This window comes from Cetorhinus maximus, chromosome 17 (assembly GCF_964194155.1).
Source record: "Cetorhinus maximus chromosome 17, sCetMax3.hap1.1, whole genome shotgun sequence".
Taxonomy (NCBI): Eukaryota; Metazoa; Chordata; class Chondrichthyes; order Lamniformes; family Cetorhinidae; genus Cetorhinus; species Cetorhinus maximus.
Window position 1 is genome coordinate 20,001,347 of NC_135895.1, and position 13,982 is coordinate 20,015,328.

Here is a 13,982-nt window from a genome sequence, read left to right on the forward strand (position 1 = left end):
CCGCCAGGGCCTTGCTCACATCATCGACATCTGAGGAGCAGAAGGTGCTGGAGCCCGACAGCAACGAGACTCTGGGGGATACGTCCATGACATGCTGGGTGGATTCTCACGGACATGGCTCCACTGCGAAGCAGCTCGCGGAAGTTGGGAAGTCACCGTTGAGGGTCTGCTCGCAACGGATGATGGTCAAGGGGGTGCAGAGGAAGGTCCAGCTGTTTTTGGGAGAGGAAGATGGGCTGGGGAGCGGGAGAGGAAAGTCTAGGATCGGCTTTGAGAGGAAGAGGTGTCAGGATGGGGTGAGGTTGGGAGGGTGGAGGGAGTGCAGAGGGAGGAGGGGGTAACAGGGGAGAAGATGGCAACTGGGTGGGTAGGCGTAAGGAGGGGTAGGGGGTGGAAGGTGTCAGGGAAGGAGTTCGGACGGGGGAAGGAGTGCAGAGAGGGGAGGGAGTAAGGGTGGAGGAAGGAGTCAGGCAGGGGGAAGGAATAAGCGGGTGTGGAGTCCAGGGGGAACCAAGGCAGGGAGCGGGGGGAGTCCAGGGGGGGGAAGAGGTTCCAAGGAGGGAAGGGTTCCAGAGGGGCAGGTTGTCCAGGTGAACATGTAGGGGAGGGCTCTGATGAGTCCATGACTACCTCCTGGGGAATGAACTGAGGGTGGGCGTGGAACGAGGGAACGGTGAGAATGACCGAGGGCAGAGTGAGGTGGGAGGGTGAGGGTTCGATGTTAGTGGTAGAAGGGACGGCGAGGGTGGTTGGTGGGGCCTAGGAGGCAGACACGGACCCTGGAGGTGCGAAGGAGGAGGTTGGGGAGGTTAATGTGGATGGGGTGGGATTTTTGAGAAGGAAGAGAATGTGCACATTCACCTGGACATCCCCGAAGGAAAAAGGATTGTGGCTGGAAGGTCATGGTGGGGAGGTGGAAGGTGATACCGGTGAGGGGTCGACTGTGATGGGGGAAAGGAAATGGGTGATGGGGGAAGGCAAAGGACGGGGAATGCACTAAAAATCGAATCAAAACCATACTGTCCAAATTGCAAGTGAGACAAGAGTCGTGGGTGAGGTCAGGTGCTTCATGGGAGTGTGATCATTGGGTGGGTGGTGATGCAGGTCAGCTCAGGTGGACAACTGAAAGCAAACCCCAACAGGCAGCATTGAAAATGCTCATGACATTGAGGTGGTGTAATACGGGAAGGATCCGCTTGTTTAGGAGAGGGCCTGCACGGAGCTCCGAAAGGCCCTGTCCCACATCCAAAAGGCCCTATCCCACATACACTTCTCCCTCCAGAATCACTCGTTTGTCAGCTGCTCCCTCTGTGGTGACAGAGGACGAAGTTGAGGGGCTCACTGGCAAAGGGGACTCAGAGGGAGACGACAGCCTCTCAGATTACTGAGTGGATGACCAAGGGGTGTCCAGCTGCCACTCTGCCTCCTTTCGAGTGCGCGGGGGCCCCAGCTTGACTCCTTGAGGGGAAGGAGCACCTGGAGGGACGTTGAGGTGCCCCGTTTCCCTCTCACGTTAGCACTGCAGGAACTCACCCATGGCTCCCGTGATGGAGTGCAGGTCTGCACACATCTCTGCGTTCTGCTGGACCAGGGTCTCCATGGCATTTGCCATCCTCCACATGGAGACCTCCATACGCGCACACGTGGGCACCACTTCATCAGAGAGCAGGCAGACACACTTCTCTGACTCTCAAGCCACTCTGTTGAGGGCTTCCAACAGCTCTGCATGATATTCCCCCGCCTTCTGCAGACTCTCCAGGATGAGTTGGAAGGCAGAGGTTCATCATCTAACTCGGACCTCACAGCTGCCTCTTCCCCAGCAGTCCTCCGAGTGCCGGGGAGCTAGGCCAAACCTGCCTCCTCCTGCTGCGGACACGCGTCCATGTGGTGACCACCAGATTGTGAACTCAAGCCTGCTGTAAATCTAGGTTCCACCGAGGTGTGTGTCTCTGCGCTGGTGGAGGGTGTGGGTAAGCGCGTGACAAGTCTTCCAGGCTGCTTATTTCCAGCTCTTCAATGGAGGAGGTGCCCTCTTGGCTGGAGGTGAGGACATGGGTGGAGCGGAGGGACTGGCTGGCTGAGGGTGTCGGTCGCTTGGCAGACATCACCGTTGCCACAGGCATGGCCCACGCCCTCACCAGTCAGTGCGATGGTACACTCCTCAAAGTGAGTGAGGGGCTGAATGGAGCCACTCCACTCCCGGTCTGGGATCTCTCCCTGCTGTTGTGAGCCAGCTTCCCCTGTGTGGAAACAGAAGGAGAGAGGGTGAGCAGGACACATGGCACTATGTGGAATGCTTGTGTGGTGAGCGGAGCCATGGACAGGATGAGGACATGAGCTCCAGAGGATATGAGCCTGATAGAGATGTGAGGGCGTGAGTGAGAGTTAGTGGTGTTGTTCCTTGAGGTGTGAGATCGCTGAGGATGTGCGATGGGTTTGGGAGTTTGTGAGTTGAGAGTGATGAGAGGAGCGAGTTACCCTGGCGGAATTGATGAGACCATTCATCGTGTCGCGGCTGCCCTCTTTTGCAGGGCATTGGCGCTGACCACTGCTGTCACCGCCTCCTATGCTGGACGGGTGATGCAGCTGCCCAATCCTGCGGCCAGAGCGGGGGTAGAAGACATCACGGCGGCTTCCACAGTGATCAAAAGGCGCTTGAGGAATACGTCACTGAAATGGGAGGCCGCAGTTTGCCTTTCGAGGCTATCCTGTCTCTCGTGCAGCAGTCGTGGGCCGGAAGCACTGAGAGGTGTGTGTGCGGCTGCACCTTAAATACGGTGCCTGGCGTGACGAAGCGGCGAGGTGATGGCATGGCCGGCGAATGAGAGTCCGACCGCCATGGAAACAGCGTGTTCCCTGGGAACGCATAATTATTGCGGTGGGTTTGGGAAGATACGGCGTGAGAAGCCGCCATTGCGGCCGGCGGGTAAAACATGGCTTTAACCGCCCGCTACTGCACTTAGTGTAAATCTGGGATAATTCCGCCCTAGGTTGGCACCTCCGACACTGAAAGTCTGATCGCTGTGCCACCTACAGATATCAACCTGAACACTTTGGATTGGGATTTGTCTCACACACGCAGTAGTTTTCCACAGAATACGTACCCCACATACCTAACGTAGCAGCCCAATATTGCTGTCAAAGTAACAAGGTTAAAAATGTTTGCAGTTAAGTGCAAATGCCTCAGCAACTTCAGGGAAAGGCAAATGCGCGGATTGATGGAAAGTTGCTGTCCAAGGTGCACCATTTCATGGTTAGCTTTGTGAAAGGGAATCCAAATGCATTGAGTGGCATGAGTTTGCACTGTAGATGTGAAGTAAAGTTGTCACGGAGTCGCTTTAAGTATAAGCACCCTGTTACTGATGAGTTGAATGTTAATTGCTGCCAACCAGACAGTCAGGCACCGAAAATTACCCATTACAAGTGTGAAATCTCATGCCTTCAGCTTTTGATTGAAGATTTTTAAAAAATTGAATTGATTTGTTTTTACTTTTTCTTTCTATTTTCTCTCTTAATCTAATCTTTCTTCCCTTTTCTGTTTCTCTTTCTGTACCTGACTTGACGCCACTCTTAACTTACAATTCCTTGTTGAGGCTCTGTTGTTAATTTCAGAATTCTTCATTCTGATTGGTTAAGGGGATCCTTGGCACGTTGACCCGTGGAGGGTGTTGCTCTCTTCCTGTCTTGCACGCCTGGTAATTCGGCAAGCAAAATATCGTCAGTGTTAGATGGACATGGTCACGTCTAATGAACAGTGGGCATCATTTATCGACTGGTTGCAGGAATTTTGTGCCAATACTTCACTGGTTGGACTCTCATGGCCTTACCCATGAGGAATCAAGGCCAAGTGAAGCATTCAGGCCAGGAAGGGCTAAAGGTTGGGGAGGGAGCAAGGGGAGGCAGTGAGGAGAGGAGGGGAGAGGAGGAGGATTGGGGGAAGAAGGTGGACATGGTGTGAATAGGAGAGGGGAAGGAAAGAGGATGGGTACAGGGTAAGAGATGGCAGGGAAGGGGGTAAGGAGTAATTATAGCAACGAAAGAGGACAGAGACAAACAAGCTCTCTCCAGTAGGGGTGGAGGTGAGCGATGTTGGGAAGATTTATCAGGGCTGGGATTGGGGGAAAGGGTTTTGCCTTTATTACCAGGATAGAGCAGGAGGCTCCCATTACTTCTGATATAGAGAGAGGGGCAGAAGAAACCAGTTAACATTGGGTCACAGGTAGAAGGGGTTACATTAACAGAGTGGGGGGAAGAGGAAGAATGTCAACACTCTCAGTGTGAGGTCTGCAGGAGATCCAGCCAGTGGTTTGTGAATGGGCTGGGGGTGATGAATGGAGGGGATGACAGTGCTGGCTTTGGCTTTATACAAATAGGGGGCTGCAATTCTGTTAACGATATCCACATTTTCAGCTAACTTCCCTTATGATGGAGTAGTGTATGCTTTCATACAAACGTACGAAATAGGAGCAGAAGTAGGCCATTCGGCCCCTTGAGCCTGCTCCGCCTTTCATTAAGATCATGGCTGATCTGTTTGTGTTTTGAATTCCACATTTCCATCCACCTCTGATAACTTTTGATTCTCTCGCCTAACAAGAATCTATCTACCTCCACCTTAAAAATATTCAGTGATCCAGCCTCCACCACCTTCTGAGCCAGAGAGTTCCAAAAGTCACACAATCCTCTGAGAGAAAATAATGTTTCCTCTTGTGGATAAGTCCAGAACTAGGGGGCCCTGTTTCAAAATTAGGAGGTTGCCCTTTTAGGACAGAGATAAGGAGAATTATTTTCTCTCAGGGGATTGTGTGACTTTTGGAACTCTCTGGCTCAGAAGGTGGTGGAGGCAGGGTCACTGAATATTTTTAAGGCAGCTCTGTGCCTCAGGGAGATTTCTGCACTCTTTCGTAAAATGGCAGCAGGAAGCCGATGGCAGGCGGCGATCAGCTCCGCGTCCGCCTGCGCCCGCTCCCGACCGGCTCACCCGACAGAGAGAAAATTCTCCCCTTAGAGAAGATATAGTGCAGACTTTAAGTTGCGTACGGTGCAGATTGTGCAGTGTATATATTACAGACTGGGAGGAGTATGTAGTGCAGATGGTGGGGTATTTATAGTTCAGACTTGAATTCCATTCATCCTAAAGGATGTCCTTGGCGAGTGGGGACTTTGCAGTGTTCGCAGGCCAGGGAGGGGTGATCAGTCAGAAATTTTGGAACCAGTCCCTCAGTGTTTTTGCTGTTAACACTTAAGAGTATAAAGAGTTTGCAGAAAGCCGATTTATTATAGGCAGGTAAAAACTACTTGCTGTCGAGATAATTGCATCTACTTTCACCCAGAGGCTAGTGAAAGGGTCAGCTCAGCCAACATTTTCCCATGCTTTTCACTGCCAGTTCTAGTGTTGCCATTCCTTCCACAGTAAGTAGCAGTTCAGTCACATTATGAATTCATAACATGTAGGACGTGTCAATAGAACACTGAAGAACATGGAGTGTAGTCCGCGCTTTAGGATGGGTTTTTGTGCTGAATGCATCAGAAAGACTTCATTGGAGATTAAGCACGCTGCATGTCAAGCTGGTGGGACTTGCTATTTATCATCACAATAAATTTGCCAATATTGCTGATTGCAGTGGAAATTTCTGATTACTTCAGCATCCCCCGACTAAGATTTCATGAAGAACCATGTTATTAAAGCCCTGACTTTGCAATTTCAGACACTCTCAGGTATTTAATAACTCTGACAATTTATTATTATTTATGTGCATGACATCTGTTCTCATTTCTTTTGCCAAAGGTATATTAACAGTTATCTATTCAATGGTCAAGAGTGCAGCAGAGTGCATGCTGTCTATATGTACAACATTTCTCCAGAGTTCCCAGCTCTTATTGTTTCAGCTATTCTCACAGGAGTCTTTCAGAGTGAAAAATGTTGTATCGAGCTGATGTTTTTGAAATATAAAAGTGTGTGTCTGTGTTTCCGTGTGAGAGAGAAGAAATGGTTTAGGAGGGGTAGAAAGATAGGGGCAGGGTTCTTAGGTCTACTAACTGTAGCTGACAGTGTCAGGTAATCACATTAAACTGTGGCTGGATTTAGAACTTCATCAATTATTCTGTCATCTTAAATCTATAATGTTTTTGACCCATTCTAAGTACCATTAAAAATTGAAAATGTACTGAAAATCGCCTTTAATACGTGATGAGACTCCAGGAACATTCTCATGCTGGTGCTGATTTATCTCAGGCCACTCTCAGTCAGAGTTTTATTATAATTCAGAATTCAGAGCACAGGCTATATACCATGCACATATGTCACTGCTATTGCTTCAGCCATCAGATCAGGCATTGCAGGAATAAGCTTTATACAACTAATTTCTGAGAACTATCAAAGTGGAACTGTGGGGGAAGATTTCATCTGTCTTAGCTACAGTAAAATTCTAAGCCTATTCTTTATAAAAAGGTTTAATATGTAGCCCACGGAGGAAATCTTCCCCTTATTTTATTTATTTGGATCTAGAGAATGTTACACAGTCATTACAGGTCTCCAAATCCATTTCATATTAAATATGTACAGAAACCCACTTTTGAAGATGTTATATGACAATGAATGTAGGCAACAGGCATTTAGTACATAAAGGTTTAATTTCTATGTGTGTATATATATAATATATATATATAATATATATATATACACACCCATATTACATATATATATGCATGCTGTAGGTTATGGGGAATGCACAACATTAAAATGAATTCCTCTGCAGGCATCTATGTAACGACATTGAGAGATGATTTCAGCCATGCACAATTTATAGCTATCATACTCCTTGATAGTAGGCTTGCCATTAGAGTTAAACATATATGATCTTTGAGATTGGCTGCTCATTAATCTGTATGTCACAAAACTTGATGTTACCGTCTGCTGATCCCGGTAATTGTAGTCACATTGATACTGTAGAGTTGTCACATGTGGGGTTTGTGTTATTGTAATCACTCTGAGGAGAGATGTCACAGTCAGAATGCTTGTGATTTAGTCCATGTAGTGCAGTCTGTTTATTGCTGTTTTGTTGGCACTTCCTCAAGATTGCTTCTCCTTATTTGCCTTAGTAGTGGAAGTGTTGGTAGTATTTGGTTGAGTGGGTTCCACTGGAGCTGGTGTTACCTTTACCTCCCTCCTAGCCCCAGCAGCACGCGGATGGAGAGCAAGATTTTCATCCTCAGTCACCTGTTGTTTGGCAAAGTTCACAAATACCTGCGCAAAGGTAAATTAAGCATTAGCTCTGGTAACTCGACAACACCACCAAGCCAACTGTGTAAAAGAGTTTGCATAGTCTTTATTTGAAGAAACAACAGCTTGTATTTATATAGAGCATCTTTGATGCAGAAAAATGTCCCAAGATGCATCACAGAAGCATGAGGAAACATGAGTGTCAAGTCAAAGAGTAAGCGATTAAGAGGGATGTTCCACACTTGGTCAAAGAGGTGATTGAAGGAGGGTCATAGAGGAAGGCAGGGAGTGGAAGGATGGAGGAGTTTATTGATGGAAAGTGGAGATTTGGCCAATAATGGCAGGTAAAAGTGAGAAGAGGGTGCAGAGTAAGAGAGAGCTCAGGGGCAGTTATTGGGTTGGAGGAGGTTACAGGGATAGGCAACGTGATGCACACGAATTTTAAATTTGAGCCCTTGGTGGGCTGGGACCCAATGTTGGTCAGCAAGGACAGGGTGAGGGAAGAACAGGAGTTGGCGCAGGACAGGCTATGGACAATATAGTTTGGATGAACTGAAGTTTATGCCTAGAAATGACCAGGCATATATGAGGGTTTCAGTCATGGATAAGCTGAGGTGTGATTCTCAAACCTGTACTTATGCAGTTGGAAGTTCGTGATGGAGAGGAATGGGTTTTGGAAACTCAGCTCCATTTGAAAAGAATGTTGAGGTCATATAAATTCTGGTTCGGCCGGAGACAGTGGCTGAAGTGGGCGATAGAGTTGGTGGTGAGAGCATGGAGTTTGTGGTGGGGGCCTGAAGATGATGGCTTTGGTCATCCTAATGTTTAGCTAGAAAAAGTTAAGGATCATCCAGCGCTGGTTGTCCGGAAAATAATCTGATTGAGTAGAGGCAGTGGAGTGATTGAGAAATATAGAGGGGAGGGATACAGCTGGCTGTCATTGTAGTGCATATGGAAGCACCCTTGTGGATGATGGCACCAAGGAACAGCATTTAGACAGGGGAAATGGAGTCAAGGATGGATCGTTAGGGAACTCTGGAGTACAAGAAAGGCTTGCATTTATAAAACGCTTTTCACAATCAATCGTGTCCCTAAGCACTTTAAAGCCAATGAAATACTTTGGAAGTGTAGTCACTGTTGTAATGCAGGAAACGCGGCAGTCAAGTTGCGGACAGCAAGCTCCCACAAACATTAGTGTGATAATGATAAGATAATCTGTTTTGTGTGATATTGATTGAGGGATAGGTATTGATCAGTCAGAAAGGAAGAGTGTAAGCGATATGGAATGTAGTCAAGGAATATTCTGAATATTTGATGAATATGCACATATACTTTGGCATTGATTCATTCTCTACTCAGTGAAATAGAAAACTGCTGGCTAATAGAGCAATTTGCAATAGTAAGATTGTCATCCAGTCCTGCAATGGGCTTTCATTTCCTGCAGATAACCAAAATGTAAGAGAATGAAAAGTCCAATTAAAGAAACCTTTATACTAAAGGATTGCAGCTGACTGCAGACCCCCTCAATTGTAGTGTAACAAACTTCAGGTTTAAGAGCTGAGAGTATCACAGACCCTTGACAATGTGGGACAGCAATTCTGTTGTTGGGATATGGGGGTTGGTTTTAGTTGTGTGAACATGGGTTGCTGGTGGCTTGTGTTTGCTCTCTATTGGCTCCTTGTGTGAAAGAGAAGCACAATGAAGCCATGGAGAACCCCCTCCTCTCCCAGTCAGAGACTCAAAGGGGCAAATAGTGATGTGCTGCTTTCCTGAACCAGGATACAGTGTTTAGTGGAAGGCGACTGGCACCTTAGGGTCAGCTGGTATTTCCTAGATATAACAAGGCCTTCTTAGGTGTTGGTAGTGAATTGGGAGCTGCTCATTGGATCTCCTGGAAAGGAGGGAGACCTAAACTGAAAATCATTACAGAGAGAAAGCTTGAAAAAACAAAAAGACGTTGAGTTTTGATGGGAGGATAGGGAATATTTCACATATTGTTTCCGTTACCTGGTCTAAAGTTGTTTGTGAAACTGAGTATTCATCTAAACTCAGCTGTTCTTTGTTGGAGATCAGTAACTGGAAGATTTTGGATAATGATGAAGAAGACACCTGATACTGGATCATGTTGTGATGTTTCTCTATTTGCAAGCTGTTGGGGAAGTTGCTCTTGAAGAATGCTTCTGCTGGATTCAGGTCAGGTGAAGCTCCAGGCTGCGTCCCTTGAATCTTCAAAGTCACCACATAGCCATCGCCAAACCTGATGAATGAAAAATGAGTCAGCGGTTTATAAAGCACCTTCCCACTGTATGATATTCACCTGATCAATGAGTAGCAAACAACTCATTAAGGAAAGGACATGGTCTAATAATTCATAATAAGTAATAGCTAGTCTTTCCAGCTCCAAATTAAGACTGATGAGTTAGGATGGACTGAATGACCTTCCTTAATTATATTTATCTGGGGATCTTGTGAAATAGGTCAACAATGCATCAGATTATAATAGCATTATTGTAACATCATTCACCCTCCTCTACAAATGATTGAAGGACTGGAGCTGCACAGATTGCTTTCTAGCAGCTGTCAAAAATAAAGAAGGCTTCAACAACATTCGTTGCTCAAAGCCACATGGGTGGATTTTCCTCCCCAGGGCTTGGGATGAAGAGTTTGAGAGTATCCATTTCAAACTTGGGCACAAACTGCACATGAATCGCCTCCCATTAAAATGAACAGATGGAAAATCAAGAGCAGTTTGTGTCCAAATTTGCGCTAAGAACCTACGCCCTGTTGAAACCCATCCTGTAACGTGTAAATTCTGACAGGTAGCAGCACAACTGGGAAGGCTGGCAATGAATTTGGACCTACTTGTATTTCAGGTGCTGCGTGGTACCCAGACACTTGAACTGTCCATTCACCATGATGGCCAGTCTTGTGCAGAGAGCTTCACATTCTTCCATGCTGTAAGGGAGCAGAAAAACTGGTCACTTTTGGATGTCTAGTGCAAGGAAATTATTTATGTTCAACAAGAGGTTACTAAAAAGGTGCAATCACCTGTGTGAGGTCAACACTACAGCTCTTCCTTTCCGGATAATACCGAGAAGACAATTCCAGAGGAACCGACGAGACTTTGGATCCATGCCTGTAGTTGGTTCATCCTAACAGAACACAGTGACATGTTAAAACATGAATATTAACCATGCTACAAGCAATGGCTCACCATTTAATGATTAAATCTGATTAACATTGGACATGCAAAAAAACCAGGCTTACAGTCAATGTTGCTAAAACTATCCATTTTTTTCTCTCAAAGAAATGGCTGCTAATATAACACTAACTTTTTTTTGCAACTGAAGAGGTTTTTTTTTGGTTTTTTTTCTCTCTCAGGATATGGCAGATGCTGGCATGGCCAGGTTTCTTGCCATCCCTATTTGCCCTGAGAAGGGGTTGATGGTGAGGCTTCTTGTCGAGTCGCTGCCATCCTTGTGGTGATGGGGGAGGTGGGGGGGCTGGGGGGGGGGGGGGGGGGGGTGGCGGTACAGGGAATTCCAGAATATTGTCCCAGCGACGATAAGGGAACAATGAAATATGACCAACTCAGGATTGTCCATTAGACAGAGCAGAATGTTGAGACGTTACTTTTCAAATGACATGGTTGCTCTTGTCTTACTCAGTCGTAGAGCTTTTAGGGGAAATTTAAAGCAACGTTAGGATCCTTAGCACATTTGTATTTGGCCTTAGCGCATCTGCACTTATCCAACAGATGTTAGGCAGCTATTGCCACAGTGTATTGATATATAAGATATATGTACAGTATATTGGTATATAAGATTATGAGGGGAATAGATAGGGTGGATAGGAAGGCAATTTTTCCTTTAGTAGAGGGGTCAATAACCAAGGGGCATAGATTTAAAGTAAGAGGTAGAAGGCTAAGAGGGGAGTTGAGGAGAAATATTTTCACCCAGAGGGTGGTGGGAGACTGGAACTCACTGCCTGATAGTGTAGTCAAGTCAGAAACTCTCGTAACATTTAAGAAGTATTTAGATATTCCTCCTGGGCTATGGACCAAGCGCTGAAAATGAGATTAGTGTAGTCAGATCTTTGTTGACCACTTGGGCTGAATGGCCTCCTTCTGTGCTGTAAACGTCTATGAGTCTATATTCTGAATATTCCCATTCTTTCTACTGGAGGGATCCCAAATGTCTTAAAACTTTGCTCTGAAGCTGGGAAAGTTTCATTGATGCTACGGGCGACCCTTAAGGATGCTTCAGTGGTGAATGAAAGACACAATGCAATCCTATAGAGGGGTTCGTTGCTACAGTAATATCTATTTCCTGAACACACAGCACCTAATGCAGAACCTAGCCCTACAAATGGATCTGTACTTCAGCAGTCTCTCTGGGAGGAGAAGGGAGAAATTTGGAAAAGCTAACAGAAAACAAAATACGCACAACCTGAAGCAGTTATGCAATGAATTATTCCTTCCCCAGAAATACAGAATAATTAGGTCGAAATTGTGGTGGCTGATTGTAACGAATGTGGGATTCCTCCCTCTGCTACAAAGCTGAAAACATTAACTAGTTCAGTATAAATGGGTTAGCACCTTTGTTAATATTTTGTAGATAAAGGAAATCACTACAATCGTAGAATTTATATCACAGGAGGAGGCCATTCAGCTCATCATGTCTGTGCTGGCTCTTTCAAATACTGATCCAATTGGTCCCTCTCCCTTGCTTTTTCCTCAAAGCCCTGAAAAATGTTCTTTTCTAGTAAATATCCAATTTCCTTTTGAAAGTTAAAGTAGAATCTTCTTCCACCACCTTTTCAGTCAGTGTATACCAGATATAAGAGAGTATATAAAAATAATTTCTCTTCAACTCTCCTCTGGTCCTTTTTGCCAATCACCTTAAATCTGTATCCACTGGTTATTGCCAGTGGAAACAGTTTTTCCTTATTTACTTGATTAAACCACCCCCCGCCCCCTCCATTACTGAAATGGTGCGGTGCGATTTTAGTCTTTGACATAGCATGATGACTCAAAGAGGGACATCCTGGTGTCATGTCCAGAGCTACAGTTTGTAATGCTTCCTGAGCATTCAGGCATGGGGTCACTCTCGAGCCACTTCTGGGATGTAGCTGGGATGGGAGTAAAGAAGCGCAACACCACCTACCAGTAACACAACTGGAGGGCAGCCGATGAGGGCGATGGCTGTGGAGAGTTTGCGTTTGTTCCCTCCGCTGTACGTGCCAGCTATCTGATTAGCATACTCAGTGAGATCCAGCTTCTCAATGCCCCAGTCGGCAACCTGCAAGTGGGATTGATAGAAATTTAGCACCTTACACACCACTGGAACAGTCAGGAGATCATTTTCTGGGGAACACCCATGGACTCGCAGGCTTGAATATTCTGCAGTAGCAAGGGCACATTCTGGGCAGTGAATGCTCAGTCTAACCTGCTGGAGCCCAATGAATATCTGTGTGCAGTGAAACTAAATCCAGTTGGCACTCTGGTAGATAGGTAGGTATATACATATATATATTTATTCCTTCATGGAATGTGGGCATCGCTGGCAAGGCCAGCATTTGTTGCCCATTCCCAATTGTCCTTGAACTGAGTGGCTTTCAGAGGGCAGTTAAGAGTCAGCCACATTGGACATGAGTGGGTTTTTACAACAATTGATGATAGTTTCCGTGGCAATATGATATTCAGGTTTTATTAACTGAATCTAAATTCCATCAGTTGCCGTGATGGGATTTGGACCCAAGTCTCCAGAGCATTAGCCTAGGCCTCTATGCCGCCATCTCACCTATATATAAACCTAGGTATATAAAATCCCAATTGGCGGTGGTGGATCAATGTTATAATAAACTCCAACAGAAAAGCGCAAGAATGATGTCCAATGGTGAATACACAGAATAAAACTATGGAAGTATCTATGGACCCAGAGCTTATTTCTTAGTATTTCAAATTCCCTTTTATGGAATCCTCAAAAACGTTCCCTCACCTATATATCTTACGGAGCCATTACCTGTCTGCAGGAATTACTATGGCACATCCAGGTTTCCTGAGTGACTTTGTTTAATGATTATATTGGGAACAAGGCGGGTCGGGGATTAAGGCAATTTGTATAGTCTTGGTTTCTGGTGATTAATTAGGCCTTGAGAGGGTAGGCAGAAGGGGGGAAAGGGAGGACCCAATGCTAATCTAGAATATTCTATGATCATAGCATAAGAAAAAAAGTTCTGCAGTCCTTAGAGTTAAAGTACTCGACAGCGTCACTGATGGTGCCATGTCCGGAATCTAAGCTGTGCTTTGCTTCTATTTTGAGCAGCGTTTCTTCAGTTCACACCATGCTCTGGTAGTGTAGGTGATTTGACAGAAACAAAGCATTGTTTTGACAATAAGGTTTAAGCGTTTTGAAATGCTTAACACTGAATTTTAGTGTGGAACTGCCAGATTTTGTCAAAATCACTTTAAAAGCATAAAATATCACTTTCACTAACTTTATATTATGTCATTTAAAATTTGAGGCAAGATTTAAAATCTCTCCGTGGCCTCGGCCCTTCCTATCTCTGTAACCTCCTCAAGCCCTACAACCCTTCATTTCTCTGTAACCTCCTCCAGCCCCTACAATGCTCCCTATCTCTGTAACCTCCTCCGGCCCTGCAACCCTCCCCATCTCTGTAACCTCCTCCTGCCCCTACAACCCTCCCTATCACTGTAATCTCCCCCTGCCCTGCAACCCTCCCTATCTCTGTAACCTCCTCC

At 45.9% G+C, this 13,982-nt stretch overlaps 1 protein-coding gene across 1 annotated transcript in view; it reads right to left on the reverse strand.

Annotated features, from left to right (window-relative positions):
- Nucleotides 1–5,716: 5,716 nt before the first annotated feature.
- abca4b (ATP-binding cassette, sub-family A (ABC1), member 4b) overlaps nucleotides 5,717–13,982 on the reverse strand; it is a 134,600-nt gene continuing 126,334 nt past the window's right edge. Inside the window, exons 47-51 of the mRNA XM_078560822.1 lie at nucleotides 12,385–12,519; nucleotides 10,268–10,371; nucleotides 10,082–10,174; nucleotides 9,227–9,476; nucleotides 5,717–7,243 (exon numbers count right to left, since the gene is read on the reverse strand). Coding sequence (XP_078416948.1) covers nucleotides 7,070–7,243; nucleotides 9,227–9,476; nucleotides 10,082–10,174; nucleotides 10,268–10,371; nucleotides 12,385–12,519 — 756 coding nt within the window. The 3' untranslated portion in view covers nucleotides 5,717–7,069. The remainder of the gene's footprint in view (nucleotides 7,244–9,226; nucleotides 9,477–10,081; nucleotides 10,175–10,267; nucleotides 10,372–12,384; nucleotides 12,520–13,982) is intronic.